The 21,984-nt window shown below is 38.6% G+C and overlaps 1 protein-coding gene across 1 annotated transcript in view; it reads right to left on the reverse strand.

Annotated features, from left to right (window-relative positions):
- Nucleotides 1–6,956, reverse strand: part of rapgef5a (Rap guanine nucleotide exchange factor (GEF) 5a) — a 63,736-nt gene extending 56,780 nt beyond the window's left edge. Inside the window, exon 1 of the mRNA XM_084739407.1 lies at nt 6,604–6,956. Coding sequence (XP_084595533.1) covers nt 6,604–6,747 — 144 coding nt within the window. The 5' untranslated portion in view covers nt 6,748–6,956. The remainder of the gene's footprint in view (nt 1–6,603) is intronic.
- Nucleotides 6,957–21,984: the final 15,028 nt, after the last annotated feature.

Raw genomic sequence — 21,984 nt, forward strand, 5'->3', positions numbered from 1 at the left:
CCCACCTGCCAGCCCACTCCTATCTGCCAACACACACACGACCTTTAGCTTATCAATGCTGCTGGATATTTATTGATAACAGTCTCATTTCAGGAGTTATAATGTAAAATAATTCAGCTATAGTTGTGACCGATTCTTCATTTATGTCATTTACTAAAAAGGGCCAGTTTGTAGGATTTAGTGACATCTAGGAGTGCAATGCCTGTAGACTGCAAACACCTCATGTCACCCTGCCTTTCCAAGCATGTAGGAGAACCTACGGTGGCTGCAAAGCTTGTTCAAAAAGCTTAAAAAAGTCTTAAAAGTGTCTGATTTCATCAAACTAATCAACATAACTAAATATTATATTCATACATACATTAAAGTGGATTTAATCAATTTGAAAAACGTCTTAACATTTCCTATTTTGAATGAGACCGAATGGCCACAGGCTGCTCAGGCTAATGTATTTAGTGTTCTTAATAATAATAATAATAATAATCAAGATGTTTTTGTTTATTTGTTTAGTAGCAAATATTTTAAAAAGACATAAACAAAACACTATAAATAATAACAAGATTAAGCTGTGGAGGATGGAAGCCTTCAAGGGTTATAATGGTTCATAAAGTTAGAAAATTAGTTACAAACTGGAGCAATAAAAATGAAATTACAACTACCGGGTTACATTTTTTTAGTCTAGTATTTATTTTCAAAATCTGAAGCCCTTATCTTTATGACAGTCTCACACAGATAAGTCATGAAAAGTAAAAGAACAAAATGATAGCGAACAAAGATCATTTTAGCAATTTTACTGGCATCAATCCCCAGATGTATTCCAGATCTTCCTCCATTGTCTTTCTTGGATTTTCAGTGTTTGCTAAGTCTGCTTATACCCTATTTTTGACTGAGAGTTTCTAACTTGAAATGCATATTTAAGTTACTAATAAAGTTTGGAAGTGGTACTGCCATACTTCTCACTATGCAAATCCTTTCCGACAGTGTTTTGGTGATCGTGTGTGTGTGTGTCGGTTTATACAGTACAGTGAGTGTGTATTGAGTCTCTCTCTCTCTCCATCCCTCACTTGCCCTTTCATCTGTCTAATCTCAATGTTTAATGCAGTTAAGGATGTGAAATATTGCTGCCAGACATAAAAACACATCACAAGCCACTGTTTTGCTGCATGTATAATGCAGAAATGAGATCATCTTCTGGGGAATATCATCAACTTTCCTCTAAGACGGTGATCATAAAGGCGGTTAGCTTATATTATGACTGTGATAATCTCATTTTACAGCCTAAACCGTATGTTTTGAGCAGCATACTGTACAGTACATTTATATACAGGGTTTGTGAGTTTAAGTATTGTAAGTCTTGGTTTGACTTCACAACTAGAGGTCACACCAAGTGTGTTTTATATAAATACACATCCAGAGGTTACAATTAAAAATGAAAAAATCTGGTCGTGTGGGGGCAGCACTAGAATTTCATTCATTCAGTTCATTAGAATAAGAAAAAAAGATAAGAAGATGCAACCCAAAACAAAACAGCATAATTAAACTGGGAGAGCACCATGATTTAAGATTCTTTCTGAAAAATATGTTACTGCATATTTCCACCTTCAACATTCATCATTTCCACTGCATGCATTAAGAATGCAAACGCACTTAATGGAAACAGCAACGACTCATACAGGAGATGCACACATACTGAACAACCTATTATTACATCATGTGCTACGTCTAACGTTTGCTTTGGAGACTCCGTACAGTTTTAATGTCCTTTTGGTCTGTTTTTATTAACTGACTTCAGGAATCCTTCAGGACTCTTCAGGAGGAGGAGTCTCTGCACCTAAACCTCCAGAGTTATTAACATTTAAAGGGCAACTTTGGTATTTTTTAGTCTTGACCAGTAACTAATGGGGACAACAATTCTTGAAATTGGTCCTGTTTTGAGGGAGAGCGCTGCAGCTGTCAGAAGCAAACCTAAGCTACAACATGCAATGTTACGTAATGTTATTCCTTTCGCCAAACTAACCAGACTCCCTTTGCAAAACTGTAATTTTATCATCATTACCTTCATTCAAACACGACAGAAACAAAGTAAAGCTCACCAAAAGTGTCTTAGCTCATCTTCCCTCTGTTCCAACTATCACCAAATCTTAGTCAAAATAAAGATTGTATTAACCGAGGATGATGAGAAAATGTTCCAGCTGTACATGCTGTTTCTCTAACACAGAGCGTTATTAAAAATATCAAAACATCGATAAATATCGATACTGAATATTTGAAATCCTTTCAATACTCATTTTTTGCAGTACTGATACTCTGACACCAGCTGCAGTTTCTCACCCTCTCTCTATATTATTCATGGTATATGAATTAAGGGTTTATTTCCACCAAACCAGAGCTGGTGATTGCTGGAGCAGTGGAGAGTTGAACCAAAATGTTTTTGGTAAGTTATATTTTGTTTCTGTTTCATTTGAATGAAGTTGACAATGTTAAATTACTATTTTAGCAATGGGTGTCTGTTTAAGTTGGTGAGAGAAATTAAACAGGTTGAACAAAACCTATCTTACTCTTTAAAAAAAAGGTCTCTCTCTGTAGCAGTCGCTTTCCATAATGTTGTCAGACACTTAGAATAACAATCTGAGCCTGTCGGTGGTAGAAACAAGCACTTTTACTGGATGCACTTTGACCGTGCGCAGAGGGATTATATTGTAGCTTAGTTTCGCCTCTGCTGGCTGCAGGACTCATCATCAATACTGGATCAGTTTTAGAAAGTGATGTTCCCATTAGTCACTTGGATATAAATAAATGCGGAAATAGACTCCAGATTCATAATTACAGAAACACAGATTTAGTGTCAAGAAAGCCTTATTAGTCAACTGTTTTCTGATTACTGTTGGCGGTGTTAACTTGGAAAGAAAGTTTAATGTCTTACACTGTGGTACACACTGATATTTCTGTGACAAAATCCAGACAAAACTAACCATCCATAGTAAAACTGGTCACAGAGGACTCACTTGGGATATTGTTAGGTAACAATAGCAAAATTTGACTTGACTTTTGTACACATATGTCATAAATTGACAACATAAAACACAAAGCCCAGACCACTCCACATATATTTTGGTAAGTGTCTTTGTCTGACCAATAAGTGGTTCTAAAATCTGACATGTGTCTGAGCTGTGGTCAGCTCTTTGGAAAGTATATTGAAAAGTAAGTAAAGTGTTCCTTTCAGCAAATCTCTCTGCTCCTGTCATCATTGCCAATAAAGGTCTAAATAATTGAATACCAGAGCAAGTCACAACAAAGAATAATGAAAGACAGGATTGTCAAAGGTGAGGCTGCTGCAGGCTGGAACTAAAGGCGACAGATGACTCTGTGCAACAGTTTCGATTCACTTCATGAGCTGATGACAAACATCAAAGACACACGTGAGGTAACGCGACAAACTGCTTATGTCAGATGTTTTGTGCTTTATAAGACACCAAATATTAGAACAAAAACATCATTTAGCTCTAGATACTGCAAAGATCGAGAAAAGAAAGATAAAAGGTGTGCAGTGGTAAAAGCATGTCACTGTTTTCTTTTCCAATTTTGAGTGTGATTGTAGTTCAGTGTGAAGACAATGTAGGGTAGCTCCTCTCTCACATCTTTATGGAGAATTTAAATGCGCATATACAAACAAATGTGTGTGTGTGTGTATGAGTGTGTGTGTGCCAGGTGAAGCATAGCCAACTGCCAGTGTCTACAGAGAACCAGTCTGCACAGAACAGCCATACCTTTACACTACTTACCCACGCCTCATCACACTCACACACATGCACACACACACACACACACAGAGTTATATGAAGACAGAGGAAGGGAAAACTTGGCATTTTTTCTCATCTACTCAGTATTCCTCTTCTTCCCCTTCCTTGAAGCTCAATCACAGACAATGAACAATGACACAAAGATGATACAGTATGTGCTGCAGTTCAATACTCTGCGACTGAAGTTAATCCATTCATTCATCCGTTCTTTATGGTTTCATTATAAGGTTTTTGTCTGCTCTGGATTCTGTTCTGAAATTCATTATTAGGATTTACTATCATTGATTTGTTACCACAGGAGAATTGAATCATATTAATCAGACAGATAACAGGAGCACCGAGCAGCCTCACTGTAAGTCGTTTACACATCACTTAGGCTTGGTTGCACCGACAAGGATTAAGTTTTAAACCTGATTAAATCGTGGTTTAACTTTAAATTATGTTGCACTAAACTTTTAAACCAGCTAAAAACTAATCAGCTGGCAAACAATGTAATATTATGTTAGCTTTTTAGCTGCTTAGCAAAAAATGTGAAGTTTTGATAACGTTTTAGCTAGCTAGCACACAATACATCATTTTTAAGAAACTTTTTAGCTAGCTAGCAACATAACTTATTTTAGTTTTTAGCTAACTAGCAAACAATATACCATTCTTAAAATATTTTTTTTAGCTATCTAGCAAATAATGTTTTTTATGTTTATCTAGCTAGCAAACATAGCTTTTTTTGCAAGCTTTGAAAGAATAAAAGGTTTTGTTAAGGAATGCAGAGCAGCTAAAAGTTAACAGTTTTCCCGTATTTTATACTATGTGCCAACAGCACACAAATTGTTTTTTATTTATTAATTTATTTTAATTTGGGTATGCAAGCATCTCCATAAAGATGTTAACTGTTACTAACAGTACTGTTTTTAATTTCAAGACTAAACCTGGATTTACTAAACTGATATTAGTTTTTAAATTGTGCAACAGCGCTCAGCCTAAATCTTGAATGTGGGTTTATTAGACTGATTAGAACTAATCTTAAGATTAAATAAGTTTTTGTTGGTGAACCCCTGCCTTAAAAAAACAAGATGGATATAATCTGTTCGTGTACTTGGTCAAAAGAGGCTTTACACTATAAATGCTGCATATCTTTCTCATATTTGGCACCAGCGGGACTGCAAATACTTTGATTTCCACAGAGGGAGTCAGAGACATGTTTTTTCTGGTTGCCACTGACGATGAAGATGAGCGGAGCTGACACTTTGAGCAGATATTTGGCTTGTCAGGTGTATTCGTTCCACATCAGGGAACACCAAGTCACACACATTTACTGCTTAGTAGGCTGATAATCACAAAACAGAACCAGAGGGCCCATGAGATGAATTTTATATGGCTGTTCTACAAATGTTGCCCATTTGGACTGAGAATGTTATGATGTTGATAAAAGATAGAGATCACTTTGCTGGGTCCAGGTTCGTAACTGTAAGGATTTGCTGCTTTTCTTTATCTTTTATGATAGTAAAGAGTCGTTTTGTCCAAGAAGCAGTAGGTTGGCCTCCGGGACATTGTGATGAGCTTTTCTTACAGTTTTTTGACATTTTATAGACTAAACAATAGTAAACAATCAGCAGATTAATAAAATAATGAAAATAATCATTAGTTGCAGCCCTGAATTTGGATAATCAGTTCATTACTGAAGTCATTAAATCAGCTGAAATTGCCAAATATTTGTTTTATGTCATCTTAAACTAAGGATGCATCATAAATATCAAAGCCGATAAATCATCAGCCAATAAAGACGACCTACATCATTATTTAATATTCCAATAATAAAATCATATTAATCAAATATCAGCTATAATAATATCTGATTTGTCAGATTTTGTCAAATCATTTAAGTTGAATTCTGAGGCAAAACGCTGTATAAAAGCTGAAGGGTATTAGGTTTTTAGATATTTTATTAGAAAAAATAAATGCATATTCGAGGAGTCAGAACTGGTCTTTGTTGTTGTAAGAGTGATGTCAGTTAGATCTGCTTCAGTTACAGCTACGTAATATTAAATCATTCATCTTTTCTCACTACATCTTTGCCTTTCCTACTCTCAGGTGTGCATAAACTACAGGTCATAAAAAAATTATCAGTTATGTCATTGATATCGGCCATGAGAAGCAGGCAATCATCAATTATCGGTGTCAGGTAAAAAAAAAAATAATTTCTTCCATCCCCATCTCAAACTGACTATCTTCGAGTTGTGGAAGGCTGGACTGGGAAAACAAGACATTTGAAGACATCACCTTGAAGAACTTGTGATGGCCATTTTTACCATTTCCACGTCTTACGGGCTGATCAATCAATCTGTTGATTGAAGAAAACGACTGACACATTAATCAATAATGAAAATAGCTGTTGGTTGTGTGATGCGCACATATTTTGTGTACAAACATAGGTGTGTGTATTTCTTGCAGTGTATCTAAGTAGGTGTGAGTGTAGTGAATCTGTTGGGGGTGGTAGTGTTGCCTTGACTACCGGAGTGTGAAGGTATGATGTCCAACAGCAATTGGTTATTATGGATGTGGCACGCACGCGCTCGCGCGCGCGCACACACACACACACACAGCCTCTGCGACAGCATAATGCTTGTAACAAAATGAAAACACCTGAGTCGTGACGGGGTTACGAAACAGCCTCGCGGCACAGAGCGGTGTCGGGAAAAAAGGTCGTCAATGGTTAATAACGTCCGTCAACGGTTGTTAACGTCCGTCCAACATGAAATACGGAAGGAAGGAAGGACGGACGGACGGTCGGTGTGTTTGAAATACTCACGCTCTTCTTCCGCAGGTGCAGCCCGTGTTTGAGCAGCCCCGGCAGGTCCCGGATCTTGTGTTTGAGCTGAGCCTGGTCCCGGGCGCTCCGGTTCCACCGCAAACCCGCGAGCAAGCCGTCCTCTGCGGGCTCGGAGTCCTCCATGGCTCCGTCCTGTCCGTCTCCCGTCTGCCGCCTGTCTCCTGCCTCCGCTCCGGGTGTCTCCTACTGAATCCTCACGCCATAATGTCCCCCCCGCCTCGCCTCACGCAGCTCACGCTCCTCGACCCGCATCTGCAACTGAATGTGTTCCGCAGGCAGCACACGACGCTGCTGCTCCACCCAATGGCTCTACTCCTCCAGTACTACCAGGTTGATGTGTGTGGATGTAGGGAGGAGGGGAGGTGGGGGTGTCACAGGTGCATAGAAACATTGCATCACTTCCACCTTTCATTCTCTGACCAGTCTGACAAAGGGAAGCAGCGGGGTACTTTTAAAAAACGCCACATTTTAACAGTTGCGCTCGTGCACGTCACGTGTTAGGATCATTTTAATGTTTAATTATGTAATTCACTCTAAATTTATTACGGTACTAAAGATAATAGTGTGCGGGGGAGGGAGGAAAAGAGGCAGGAGGTACTCTGTATAAGGCTACGTCATCACATTACCTGGCTCAAATTTCCATAGGTAAACAAAGAGTGTGTGAGTGTGTGCGGGGAAGTGTATGTGGTTCACGGTAAAGCTTATTTTGTCAGGTTTGGAGCTGTGTTTTTGTCCTGAACGTGCAGCCTGGAGCGTTGCATTCCAGTTTAACCTGAGGCTGCAGGCAGGTGAGCTGAAACAGGAGAGGGTCTGCTGGGTCTCCATGCTGGTTGAAGATGAGACACCGTGTCTCTCGTGTGGCTCCCCCACCCTGCATTGTAAATGTTCAGAAGTCATCAGTACTTTGAAACTCTTTTCCTCTTCCTTTGTCAGAGATGGTGTGTGTTTGCATGCTGATTACAGTGGAGGTTTAATCCAGCCCAGTGTGTGCCTCCTGTGTTTTAACAGAGTCTAGACTCACAGGTAAGGCTATATTCACACTGCAAGCCTCAGTGCTTAGTTCTGATTTATTGCTCATATGCCTCATTACTGGAAAAAGTGCTTGCCCTATCTTAAGTTTCCAATGTAGGAAAAATCCTATTTTGCTATTACAGAAGCAAATCCTAAACTTGTACTATCCTATCCCAGACCTCATATCATAATAACAGTAAAGAATAAGTATTTTCACTGTTATTATTATCATAAATAACAAGTTGCAAAAGCAATGAAAATCGTAAAAGGTAAATGGTCAATGAGAGCGCATTTGAGATGCACAGATCTATAAGTAGTTTTAGGGTAAATACCAGAGGCGGATAGGTTAAGCCCAGTTATAAGCCAAAGAATAAAAGTAGAGTAAAGTAAAGTAAAAAATCTCTATTGTGGGGAAGAATCGGATGGAGGGTGGAAGAGAAATCCTAACCGTCTCACTTCACTTGTCAGTGGCTAGCTTGTGAATGGACAATAAAAGATGGGCGGTCAGTTCTATCTTTGATGGGTCAGAGGAATCCTGTGTGTCTTGGGAGAGTGGAAACACCAAGTTTTCCTGCCAATTATCAACCCATAATTGGGTTGATACATGGGTTTGTTAGCAGTTGTTCAAGCAACTATTTTGCATTTAGAAATCCCCAGACAGTCGGTATGCAGCGAGATCTCCTAAAGCCTGGCATTGCAAGACTATCTAGAGACTGCAGGAAAAATTATGAAGGCAATACGTTCACACATATTTGGCACCTTGTACACGAGAGTCAGCAGTGAGTCGGAAAGTGATTATATCAAAGAAGAAGTGTGTTCTCGGGTCTCTAAGACTGCATTTTAAAACTTATTTTGCCAGCAGGCAGGGTTCCAATGGAATCATTGAGAAATTTCACTTCGATTATACTTATCGTTTCTGACACAAATTTCACTCGCCCAGGTTCCATGTTCAACCGTGAACTGCAAACACCTTCCTTATATTTTTATATTGAATCTGAAAACAACTGTAAAACTGGTTTACTTCCCTTGCATTATATTACAGAGCTCTTGCTCCACAGAAATTCAATGTATGGCTTGAAAAAGAACTCAGCCCTCCTGGGAGGTTGGTGAAAGTGCATTAAATTTTATTAAAGAATTCAAGTGAATATGATCTGAGAGATAATTAATTTGAATTCAGCAGATCCAAGAGAATCTGAGCCTGGTACTCAAGAGGACATGAATCTGAGCAGAGTTCATCTTGAGTGCAGTGGGTTCAGTTGTATAACTTGGATGTCGAGTCCGCTTTCCTGATAGGACTTGTAATCTGGGATAATTGGCCCCTTTCAGGGACTCAGATTATACCAACACCATTGCTGTCAGAGGTAGTGGGCCAGTGTACACACTGGCAGCTGAATAACGCACATACACAGATGTGAGTAAAAGCTCTTTATTTTGTTAACAACAAAAGCTGGTTGTAACATTTTATCTATTAACATGTTAAACTCAACTTTGGTGCTGCACCCACTCTGCATTGACCCAGGGATATTTTTCTGTCTGAGTTGTTAGAATCAGATGGCTACATGACAGTAAAAACTGTTTTATTAGAGGGTGACACATTTAACCAAGAGTAAACAGTAGTTTATTTAACTTTAGACCTTCAGTTAAATCAAATTTGTGTGGTTGTGTATTTGTCTCACAATAGATAGAGAAGCATGTCAGTGGCAGATCAACATAAAACTGGTTTGTAACACATGAAAACGGTGAGAAGAGTTTTTGTCTATATTATTTTTAAATCAATCGTATTGTGGTGCAAAAAGTCAAGAGCGCGCAGTGGATATAGAGTGAGGAAAAGCACTGATAGCTTAGTATTTCTCTACAACATTAAACACAATACAATATGTTAATGCTGCCTCTAGGGGTCTCTCTCACACTAAAAATATAACAAAAGTTGTTATTTTCTCTTTTAAACATTCATCATAGCTAATGAAACTCATGACTCAAGCAGAAATCATGTTCATGGATGAGGTAATATTCAAGTTTCATTCATGTTTAAAGAGCAATATGTAACAATAGCATGTCCAGAAATTACTACTGTGGTCCAAATAGCGAGTTGAAACCATAGATTGTACATTAAATAGGCTGAATATGCAGCCTAGGGTTGAAGCGAGTTCACACGTCCCTTCCTCACCAGGCGTGAAGAAGCTCTAGCAGGCTGCAGGAACACTGCATGAGTGCAAAACGAGTGACAGTGACACTGTGAGTTGATCAGCTGTTTATAACTGTTGATTGTCAATGTAAAGCTATGCCTGTCACCCTAAAATCAAAAGCCCACTGTTACAAAAGAACATAATCTGGAGTTAAAGTTCAGTGGCTTCCTGTCTTAATGCCTGCCAGACTCTATTAACATATTGCTCAATTTAACCATTAGAAACATCCGTTCCCTCTAAAAGATTATTAATTAATTCTTATGACTCATAAACAGATACCTACTCATTTGGCAAACATTTGGCATGAATTTAAATTCTAATAAATGTGAGACAAGCACATTTAAACAGTTATTCTGACCCAGAATATGACTTTCAAAGGCGGACACCACATCTGTAAGGTTAATTATTATCTGTGAGCATTTAACACTCAAAAATTTTTCTAATTCTCTTTAAATTGACTGTGTGGGTGTTCTTTGACCAGATTTGAATGACAGTACTGGTAATATGTGCAACAAATCCTGATTGGTGGGTGGAAATACGTAATCTCCAACCAGCACAAACCAATGAGAAAACAGAAACACAGAAAACTTCTCATGTGAAACAACGGAAACTGTTCTAACTTTGCCAGAAAATACTGTGCATGCTGCATTTGGAAACGTACAGTCAAAACGCAGCCTTAACGTCAGCCAGTGAAACTGTTTCTCAGTTGCAGTGACAAATAATTGTACTGTTTGTGTTTGTGATTTACTCAGCAGCAGGAAAAAATCTCCTATCTTGCTCTTTGTCTGCCATAATCTCCTAAAGTAATAAAGAAGAGCTAAACACAATTAGTGATAACCCAAACCAATCAGTCCAGATCATCGTTCAGATAGAAGTGAACGAGAAGCTGTGAAACTACTGTCAGCTGCGAGGAGGAGATATTACTGCTGTAGGAAACGCTGCCAAAAATGCAACTGAATATTTACATGCACTAAAATAAACAAAGCTATCAGACATTTCAACATAATTCCTGCAAAGTGGCATCGCACAGTTGCTCATGTATTTGTGTCGTATTGGACAGGACTGAGGAACAGTATGATAATCAGCGTTTTTTCTCTACAGAAGTCCAGAGGCTAATTTTCAAAAGGACTTCAGTTTGTTTGAGTCAGTGTGCAGCACATGATTAGCAACTTCAATAGCTCTACAGTCAATCTGAAAAAAAAAGAAGCAAAATTTGTATTTGGACTTAAAGCACTAGCCGCTGCCTGGAAGTGAAAGAAGGAAATAAGGAAAACACTCAGTGTTTGCTGAATTGCTGAAAAAGCAAAAGAAGAGAAGGGGACTTTGGGCTTTCTTGTGCCGAGTCTGGAGGATGATGAAATGTGCTGCTCTGTGGTCCCCGGGGACCACCGGGACCAGCCGCTGATATGCACACACATGCACATACTGTCACATCTGCACACACAGCAAAATCAAATAAACCTGATTGTACAGCATTTGAATGAATGAGCCTCACATACTGTAGATGTGCACATACAGTACACTCTTAGAAATAAAGGCGCAGACCAGAACGATTAAGGGTTCCTCGGCTTGTCCCCAAAGTTCTTCCTAGAACCCAACATAATATGTTATACCTTGAACCGTCTGTGAAAGGTGTCACCCAGAACCCTCTAGGTTCTACACATAACCCTTATATGGTGTAATGGTTCCACCCAGAAACCCCTGTGGGGGTTCTATGCTGAACCTTTCCCCCTTTAAGGGTCTTAACAAGAACACACCCAGGGGGTTCTGCCAAGTACCTTTTTATATTTCAAGAGTTATATCTAGAACCACCCAGAGGGTTCTACAAAGAACCTTTTTATGTACCTAGGGTTTTATCTAGTACACACTCAGGTGGTTTTATAGAACCCATTTATATTCCGTGGGATTTATTTAGAACCTGAGACTCCTTTTGTATTGCGGTAAAAAAGAAGCCTTGGCAAATCCTTTCTTCAGAAGCAAAGGGTTGTGTGGAGAACCTCAACCCTTCAGGAAGAACACTTTTGGAAGCCTCATTTCTAAGAGTGTAGTATACAGTACGGCAGGGTTACATGATGATGCACAGGGAGAAGAATGGATTATAGGGGGAGGGGAAGTGGAGTAAAGAAGAAGATGGGGAGAAAAAAAGGAGCAAGGGGAACAAGGGGGCCGAAGCAGGGAGAGCGAGATAGTAAACCAATTACCATCGGACTGGAGAAAGCCTTTCATCCCAAAACTGTCACCACACACGCAAATATACACACTTCTGTCTGCTTCTCTCCTGCATACAAATACAGTATCCACACACACATGGTCGGACATCTCTCTTTATCACTCACTCACACACATATTCCGAGCGCTCTTCAAACAAATGCACTCTTGATTAAATATTGAGGAGTGCCTGTGGCGAACTGAGCAGAGATACAATTCCTCCCTTCGTCTCTTATGGAGCCCCTCGCCTATGGAAGAAGAAGAAGAAGGAGGAGGAGGAGGACGAAGAAGTGCCAAAGGAAGGGAGAGAGAGAAGAAGAAATAGCCTGAGAAACAGGCACAAAGGGCAGGAGAGGATGAAGAGGAGAGTAGAGAGAGTGATGGATGGGAGGATGGGAAACCAGCTGGGCAGTGATGGAAAAGCAAGAATCAGAAGGGGAAGAAATGTGATGTCTGGCATGTTAAAATGAACTAGAAACTATAACACAATATGACAGATAACGTCATGTATAAAAGAACAGAAGCAGGGTTTGCACCATGAAAGAGCTGATACTGTTCTGTGAACTCTTAATTAACTGCACTGGCCTTTAGTGTTTGATGGGCATTATAAAAAAAATACTTTTTCAGTCATACAGGTTAGCTGGTCGGTCCACCTCTGTGGTGCAGACTGAAATAGCTCAACAACTACTGGATGGACTGACATGAACTTTTGTACAAACATTCATGGTCTCCACAGGATGGAGAGTAATAACTTGTGTGCTCTTATGACTTTTCAGTTATCATCTAGTTGGTTTACAACTAAACACTTGCAAAGCTATATGCAAAGTCTCCAAATATGGATGTGAATTCATAGATAGTATTAATGTAATCTGCATGCAAAATATGTTCAACCAACCAGTGGGAAAAAAAATTCACCCTGCAGCACTTCAAAAGTAACCAATTTTCGCAGACCTGGCAACCCTGTGCAGAGCCAGAGTCCCTCTCCTTCCGGTAGTTAAGGAGTGAAACAGTTTTTGTGCCACAAATTAGACATATTATGTTTGTCAATTTAAAAGATAATTTTATAAGTCAAGAAACAGTTGGTCATTTGCTGTAGTTTGGTTTTGTTTTGTGTGAAACTGCCCAATAAACTACATCTCTCATCTCAAATACATCATCACCACATCACTGTCCCTTTAACGCGATGTCTCGAGAACATCTCTACAGAATTTCTTCAGATTTGTCTCAAACGTCCACCTGGACTCAAGGACGAACTGATAAGATTTTAGTGGTCAAAAGTCAACATCATAGTGACCTCACGAAAATGTTTTTGGCCATTACTCATGAATTCATACACTATTTATGACAAAATTACACACAAATATTGAATACAATAAAATGATGAGATGATCCATTTTATATCTAAATGTCAAAGGTCAACTTCAATGTGACATCATAACATTCAGCTATATCAGTCGTCTGTAAAAAAAAGAAAAAAAAAACTGTAAGGGAAAATGGCATGTCATGCAATCCAAACAATCAAATTTTTGGCTGAAGCACGTAAGTTTAAGTTTCAAAATGCTATTTTTCCAATCCCTTTTAAAACTGTTATCCGTGTGCCCTGACGCTAGTTTCTGTTTGATGACGTTGTTAGGCCTACACATAAACCACCATGGTTGAGGGAAGGAAGGTGAGAGCATCAATGCCCTATGTCATGGTTTTTTGCTAACAGCTGAGTGGGAGTTTGCCTTTGAAACCCTGGAAAATAAAGGCAGATGGAGTCGCTCTATAACATAATCTGGCTACAGAGTCCTGTTACACCTTTAAAACAACGGCGTGAATATTTTAGTGTACGAAGACAAAGGTTATATGAATCTGCACTGTCTGCATATTACGAGATGAGACTCCAAAACTTTTGCATCTAAACACATATGGCAGGAAACTGTTAATGGACGTCAAGGGCGATGCTGATCCATTCCTGCTGAGACAATTAAAAAGCCATTAGATGATAAATACTTCACATACTCTAGAGTAATTCATACATGTACTCATATGACTGCTTAGACTCATCTATGAACTCAAGTCTAGACACACTCTTCCATGTCCACACAGGCCCTTAAGCGATTTCTGTTCACTCTGAGGGTCATGTATTATTGCTGCGGTGCGTGGGCAAAGCGCAGAGCAGTCCTCTATACTGTTGCTTCAGGATGTCAGAGGACACTGAATGTAGCTCTCATCATTGACGCTGCTTGATCGCCATCTAGCAGCGACCGTGGCGAACTGCAGACTGAACTCAAGTTCACGGTGACAGACCTTACTCCAGCCTCAGCCATCGCATAGTTTAGTGGAAACCTTCAATACATCTAAGGCGTGTGTAGAGGGGTAAAGTTTTGAGAAGTTCAGGGTTTTTAAAGATCAGACAGTGTGATGCACAAGAGAACACCTGGGGGCAGGTGGGAGTAAAGAGCTGCACTCAGTCTGTCATTTTAAAAAATATCTAGGAGACCATAGTGAGCAGAAAATAAAAAATATTGTTCTGGTCCTGCGGGAAATTTTGTCAAATATTTTAGCATTCAATCCTCAAGTTCTACTTTCAATCACAGAGATACATGTGCAACTGTACACCACAATAAAATATGTTTTAATTATTTCATGTCTAAGCTGCATTTTTTTTTACCCATCCATTTTTTATACTTTATTCCAGTTCCACTATTTATTTTTAAAAATAGTTGTTAAAGTAGCATTTCTTTAGATAAAACGCCAACTTGTTGCTTTGATCATCCAGTAATTATTTAGTCCATCAGCTGGACCTCCAGTCCGTTACATCAGCTACTTCTCAAGGCTGTTTCGTGATCATTTCTGTGTGTGGTTAAGTCACATGAAATGACTTAAGTTAGATTACCAAGACAAAGACCCCGAGGGGCTCCAAAAGTCCCTGGTTGACCACAAGTCCAGTGGTTTTGGTAATATATGCAAATTTGTTGGGGAATTTGCACTGAACAGTGTACTTACAACAGTGATAATGACGGTGTATTTCAATATTTCAATATACAGTTGAGGACAAAACGATGAGCCCCCCTATGAAATTTAAAGTTTTTTGAAAAATTCCCCAAGCGCTTTATTAATAGAGCAAGGAATTTTCAACATAGCATTTCTAAACATACTAGTTTTCTTTAGAAAGCATAAATTATTTCTATTTACAATATAATAGAATTTACTATTTACTATTTCCAATAACAGAATTATTTCAGAAAAAACAAAAATAACCAGGGTCAATATTATTACCCCCTTAAGAACTGACCTTGAGCCAAAGCACAAACCACTGCTGTGCAATGATGTGCTTTAACTTTGTAATGTTAAAAGCTTGTAAAATCAAGTTAAAATTGAGGGTTATCTTCCAGTTTACACAGGGTTTGAGCCGTCACTTGAAAAAGCATCATGACAGAAACAAAAGAAATCGGTTCAGACTTGAGAAAAAGAAATGTTGATGCTCACAAAGCAGGAGAAGGATCTACAAAGTTATCACAGCGTTTCCAAGTGTCAAGAACTGGAGTGAGAAGAATCATCAAGAAATTCAGAGAGAGCCACGCAGTACAGAACAAGCCTGGCAGAGGTAGGAAGCCAAAGATTTCAAAGACTCTGGAAAGAAAACCAGTGTGAGATGTGTCAAAAGACCCCAGAACAACTGTCAAGACACTAGTGAATGATTTAGCCAAGTCGGGAACTGTAGTCTCAAAGAAGACAGTCAATAGAGCTCTGCGCAGGAATGGACTGCGAGGTTGCAGACCAAGAAAAACTCCACTTCTGCACCCTGGCGACTTGTCCAGGGTGCACCCCGCCTCTCGCCCAGTGTCAGCTGGGTTATGCATCAGCCCCCTGCAACCCTTAGGGAATAAGCAGTTACAGAAAATGAATGAATGAACTGAATGAACTAGTAGCATCAGGGGGCTAATGATTTTGACTGTGATAGTTTTTGTGAAATTATTTTGTTTCGGTGTGCAAAGTAAGATAATGTAAGCATCCAAAATAAAAAAAATGTTTGGTTCTGTTTAACAGTGCTCGGGAAATACTTAAAAAAAAATGAAATTTTCATAGGGGGGCTAATAATTTTGTCCTCATCTGTGCTCCTTCAGTACATATCTATTTCAGCCTCACAACATGGTGGCATGATGCTGTCTGCTGGAGTCAGTCTGTCTGTCAGGTTATATACAGATCCTGAGCCTAAATGTGAATTAGGTGTTAATCCAGTGGAAGTGCGTCAAAGAGACCCAAAGTCAAAATCTGTAATTATAATAGCAATGAGTTCTTGTGATCAGGAAGGACACAGGTTGTATTGTAAAGCTACAGACTAAAAGGGGAGAGCAGTCGGGGGTAGGTAAGGTGTTTCAGGGGACAACTGGGCTGTCCTCACAATACAACAAAAGGTTCATTTATAGAGGTATGTTTATTAATGTATAAGGCTGACTCTCAGCAGAGACACTCAAATTAAGAATATACAAAGAATTATGATAAAATAAGAGTGAAATAGAAATATATATTTTTTCTTTTCTTTTTTCTCCTATCTTATTTTATTCATGAATAGTGCTATTACTGCGACTAGTGTCCTCACTGTGTCGTACTGTTGACCCCGTGTCAGCCTATATATGACTAATGAAACTAAAATTAACTGAACCATATCAAATGTGGGTCTTACATTATTAGGCATTTTTTTTGTGACTCTGCCTGTAGGCTGATGAATGAAACTAATTTCAGAAACAATTGTCATGCAGTGGAGAAAGTGTGACAAAAAGCCAGTGTAGGAGTCCTGGTTTCACTAAGACATGAGGGTGGCACTTGTGTTTGTCTGCTGCCGGAGATGTTGCAAATGAGTGAGCGGGAGCGGTTTATGGTAATGTTGGAAATTTAGAATTTTAGCATCAATAAGGTGAAGTACATTGATTTGTCAGGTCTTTACAGGAATTCTACATTAGCCAAAAAAGGCATCCCCATCTGGTTGTTACTATTTTTTTTTTTACTATAAATGATTTCTCAGCTGAATTCCTCAAAAACATCCAATATCATATCATATAATATCTTGATATATACTGATGATTTTATCGATAATACCAAACCCCCATTTTCTATTTGATATTTTTTGCGTGTATTATTTGAAAGGGTTATTTCACAGAGATTTAATGAAATGTTGTGCGTCAGCTTAGTATCACGTGTTTTATTGTACATACCATGACACATACAGAGCGAAACTAAATCATAAAAATATGATGTATGTAAAGTCAATCAGTTAAGATTCTCTCCTGCTGTATTTTGACAGATGAAATGGAAGAAAACACTGGAATATTTATTCAGGATGAATTTATATTGAACTTGTGAGGACAAAAAAGAAATGCACATTCTACTCAATACTGGTTATGATCAATGTCATAGTGCAACTAATGCAACTAGAAAAATGAACTGGATTTCCCTAAATTTGTGTAGCACTGATAATGAAAGAACAAAAACAGGATCTGACAAATTTAGACACTAGATTGTTTCCTTCTCATGGTGGAATTTAAGAAAGGATTGTCTTTGAGGTGACTGACGGTTATAAGGAAAGACAAGCGGACGTTTGATGGATCCTTCTCTTTCCTTTGGGCAGCCTGTAGGATATAGGCAGTATATAAAGCAAATGTAAGCAAATATAGATGTATAGTTTTGTAGATTTATGCATATTCACACACACACAATCCCTAGTGGAAGGTTGGAGAGTTTAAACCATAAAAAATCGATTGTCAAGAGTTTCATCTCTTCTTTTCTTAGTCATAAGAATTTCAGTGGAAGCATGAGAAACGCGCTGACTGCTACAAATATGCTGTATAATGTTGCAAGAACGTTTTTAGCATTAAACCTCTCTGCCAAACTGAAAAAGATTATAGGTCACTGACATTATGAGTTATAATGTTCTAGTGTTGCAGCAGCAGCCCAACCAGGACAGTTGACATGACAAACCATGACAACCTTAACTAACACTGTCATGGTTTAACTCATATAAGTTATGATGTCAGTCATGCTGGTGATGGGAGTGTCCCTAATTGCAAGTGCCTGACTCAGCAGGGAGACCGTTGGGTTTGTGCCCTTTGACCACGGAACCAAGTTTTTCCACCGCAGAAGCGGAGAAACTGCGAGGGAGGAAATTAAGCAAGCTTCTACAATTCACCAAGTGTCTTGGGTGAAGATCTCCTCATTGCCACTGCAGCGAGAGTGACACTCTCACTGCTTATCCAGCGACCTGGATAGTGTGTGGAAGTATAACAATGGAGCCATCTCACTTTTCTCATCTCTGTTGAGAGTTCAATAAAAACAAAAAAGCTGAGAAAGCTCAAAATTTCAAGGCAACTTGCTTCAATAGATTTTTAGCATTTTGGGTCCGACTCAAACTTTTAAGTTTTAAAAAAGTCTTACCGACTGTTTGTTTTGTTGAAATGATTTATTTTTCCTCTTTAGATAAACTTGAATCTTTGAGTTTTAAAAAACTCAAAAAATGTGCATTTCAAAAATTGAGTAACCCCATTGACGTGAATGTGAATAAAAGTAATAAAACTCAAAGATTTAAGTTTAAGATTAAGTATCTCAACAAAAGGTATAGGTTAGCAAAACTTTTAGATAAACTTTAGGGTCTGAGTTTGTTTTCAAACTCAAAAATGTAGTTAAACCAGTTGCCTTGAAATGACTATGTTTTCCCAACTTTTTATTAACAGTGTTGAACGTGTGCAGTACCAGTCAGGCATGATATTTTCGGATGTAGCGACAACATCAATCAGTATTTTCTCATGTGACTTCCGACCACATTTCGTAGCTTTTCAATACATCTGACCATTGACGGTCATAAGTAGGGAAGTGCTCCACAGGAAATATGTCTTTGTCAACCCTGAAACGTAAAACTGAGAATGAAAACCATCAGTTTAACACTGCCTGGACAGACAAGTACTTCCTTATTTTGCCGCCATCGATAAATATAATATAAGGAGACACCTCACCGGAGGCACTCCGGACAGATTTTTGAAGGGGATCACAGCAGAAGGCTACGACAGTGGCAATTGGAGCTGCGTTACCCTGCTGTGGTGATGCACAGACCGAGAGAGAGCAACAGCAGTTTCCCTTCAGGTATCCTGGAAAGTAATGGCAAAGAAGAAAAGGCCATTCACAGACTTCGAAACTGTTAAAGAATTCATGGTGGCCATTGTGGATCAGGTGAGGTGAAGCAAAAACAAGGTTTGATATTGGCTGCTGACAATGTCTGTCCCATCTAAATGTCTTGGTTTTGAAATCTGGCCCAGTTGATTTTTGTAATTGAATAGTCCTGTTGTAGACCATCACTGTAGGCCTTACTGTAGCTGCTACAGAGTTCAAAATACTGTATGTAGGGTGTTGGTTGTCTATTATTTCTTTAGATGCAGACTCTGTTTTCTGTGTTTATATGTAGGGCAGCATGGTGGCCCTGTGGTTACCGCTGCTTCACAGCAAGATGGTTTGACCCCAGCTGAGTCAGGACCTTTCTGTGTGGAGCAGAAAGAAAGTTCTAGGAACTACTTTCTTTCTATGGCAGAAGAAATGAAACTGCTCACGACAAGGTTTGTGGATTATTTTGAGTAAAAAAGTCATGGTTCCTGGAAAGAGACATTGCTGTTGAGCTTGTCTAAAGTATTTTTTTTTCGAGTGGTTATAGTTCGATTATGTTGGAGAGAAGGCAGACATTTCTACAGCTGATATCTCCAAAACTCTTCAGCTCACACCAAAACAATGTAGATGGATAAATATCACTGAAGGCTAGAGTAAAAATATGTATTTTGACTTTGGGATGAATTGTTGCTTTAAAGTCATGGTAGTGTGTGGGATAATGTCCAGTAAGCAGGTCAAAAAAAAAAACACCTGACAGGGTCTGGAATCTCCCAGAAGGGGTTTATTTCACAATAATGTCCTTCTCACTGTTCATTACCCTGCTTATTACACGGCTACTTACTCCGTATTAATAATGATAATAATAATAATTTGACACAAAATATTAATTTTGAAATTGTTTTATTGCTTCTCCGCCAGAGTCTATGATCAGAACTGTGTCCATCGCAACAAAAGATTAAGTTAAGAAACAACAGACCTTAGAGTGCTGTAACTGACCAATCAGAATCCAGCATTTAACAAGGCCATACGCTCAATAATTGCACAGCACAGGGACAGTTCCTACACTCACAACTGCTTCCCTGATGTTGTTAGATTTTGTTTGTTGGATGATAATATTCAACTGAAATGAAGGTAATTTCATAAGTCTGTACAAGGCTTTGAACTTAATTATTGTAATAACAGTCCACATTTCCTATAAAGCCTGACATGAGTGGTTTGTTAATTTTGCTATTTTATGTCCAAATTGTCGGTGAGTTTTCACCATGTTTTGTGTTTTATGTTGGTAGCCTAAATAAGTCATTTTTGTGCCGGTTTATAGTTTTAACCATTAGTGAGGTGGCTGCTACATTTCTTGACATCAGATATATTTTGTTGGTGTGTTTTAAGTCCTGACCCAAAGTTTGGAAAATGTTCCTTTAGACAATATTTTATGTTAGATACTAAGGGATGAAAACACACCAGATGTGGGAAGTGTGTGGTGTGTAACATTGTAGCTCTAATGCCAACAACATACGATTTATAACACCCTTCTTAGCTTTTGATTATCACATGATCTTATTTAGCAGAAGGAGTTGCAGAGTTGTAACAGAAGATGCTCATTTTTCCATTTTTTCCAGAGCACTTTAAGGACTTGTCAACCATGCTGCCTTTAATGACCATTGTGTAGAATTTAGTAGCATCTAGAAAACACGTCGTCTTACCCTCCCCTTCCAAACATGTAGGAGAACCTACAGTGGCTGTGAAACTCCACTTGTTTGTCCACTCTGGGCTACTGTTGAAACATGGTAGCCAGGAGGAGAACCTGCTCTGTCTGTAAACTAAGGTAACAAAAACACAATGATTCTTATTTTCAGGTTATTATATACTAATGAAAACATACTTCTGAATATTATATTCCATATTCTGCCAATAAAACCCTGTAAATATTACACACTGAACCTTTAAAAGTTGAGTTCCAAAAGTTTATTCATGACTGATAAAGTCATGAAGACATTAAGGTGAGATTGTTTCGTGGACTGCTTTGTGAACTTTGAGACTCATCTGCTGCATAACTGTATTTAAACATACAATAGCCTTTAATGCATGATTTTATTAAGTTTTATTGTTATTATATTAATTATATGTTACTTTTTTTGTTTAACTCATTAATTCATAAAAATATCAAATGACAGATATTTTCAGTTTGGACAAAATGTTTCAAACACATTTCTTTGTGTTTTTTTAAAGTAACACACTCTGGGAAAAAACATGCCGCAAAATCATAATATACATTCACTTCATGCTGCTTAGGGTTAAGCCCCTTTGAAAATGCAAAGTAGCAAAACACAGAAATTGCAAACTTTACACTCACACATGCACACACACACGCACACACACACACACACACACACACGCACACACACACACACACACACACACACACACACACACACACACACACACACACACACACACACATACACAGAGTTACAAGTTACAATAGACTACAAAGTTTTAGAAGTGTTCATTCTTTTTCTTATAAGAAAGAATAAATGTTGCATTTTAAGGGTGCATTGACTTAATTTGAGTTTGTCTGTGGTTCATGAAGTGTCCTGTGGACTTTGTGGTGAACTATAAATTATTATTGTCACGAACACAAAAAAGAAGAAATGAGAGTCAGAGCTGCTGCTTCCAGCTCACCAGACTTTCTTCCCAGCAAGACAACTGAGCACAATATTCACGCATAAATTAAATTCATGAATGCACCTCAATAAATTAAGGGTTCAGAGCTAGAATGGATGAATTAGTCAAAACCTCATGTCCACAAAGCAAACTGAAAGTG

The sequence above is a fragment of the Lutjanus erythropterus genome, chromosome 16 (assembly GCF_056507025.1).
Source record: "Lutjanus erythropterus isolate fLutEry1 chromosome 16, fLutEry1.hap2, whole genome shotgun sequence".
Classification (NCBI taxonomy): domain Eukaryota; kingdom Metazoa; phylum Chordata; class Actinopteri; order Lutjaniformes; family Lutjanidae; genus Lutjanus; species Lutjanus erythropterus.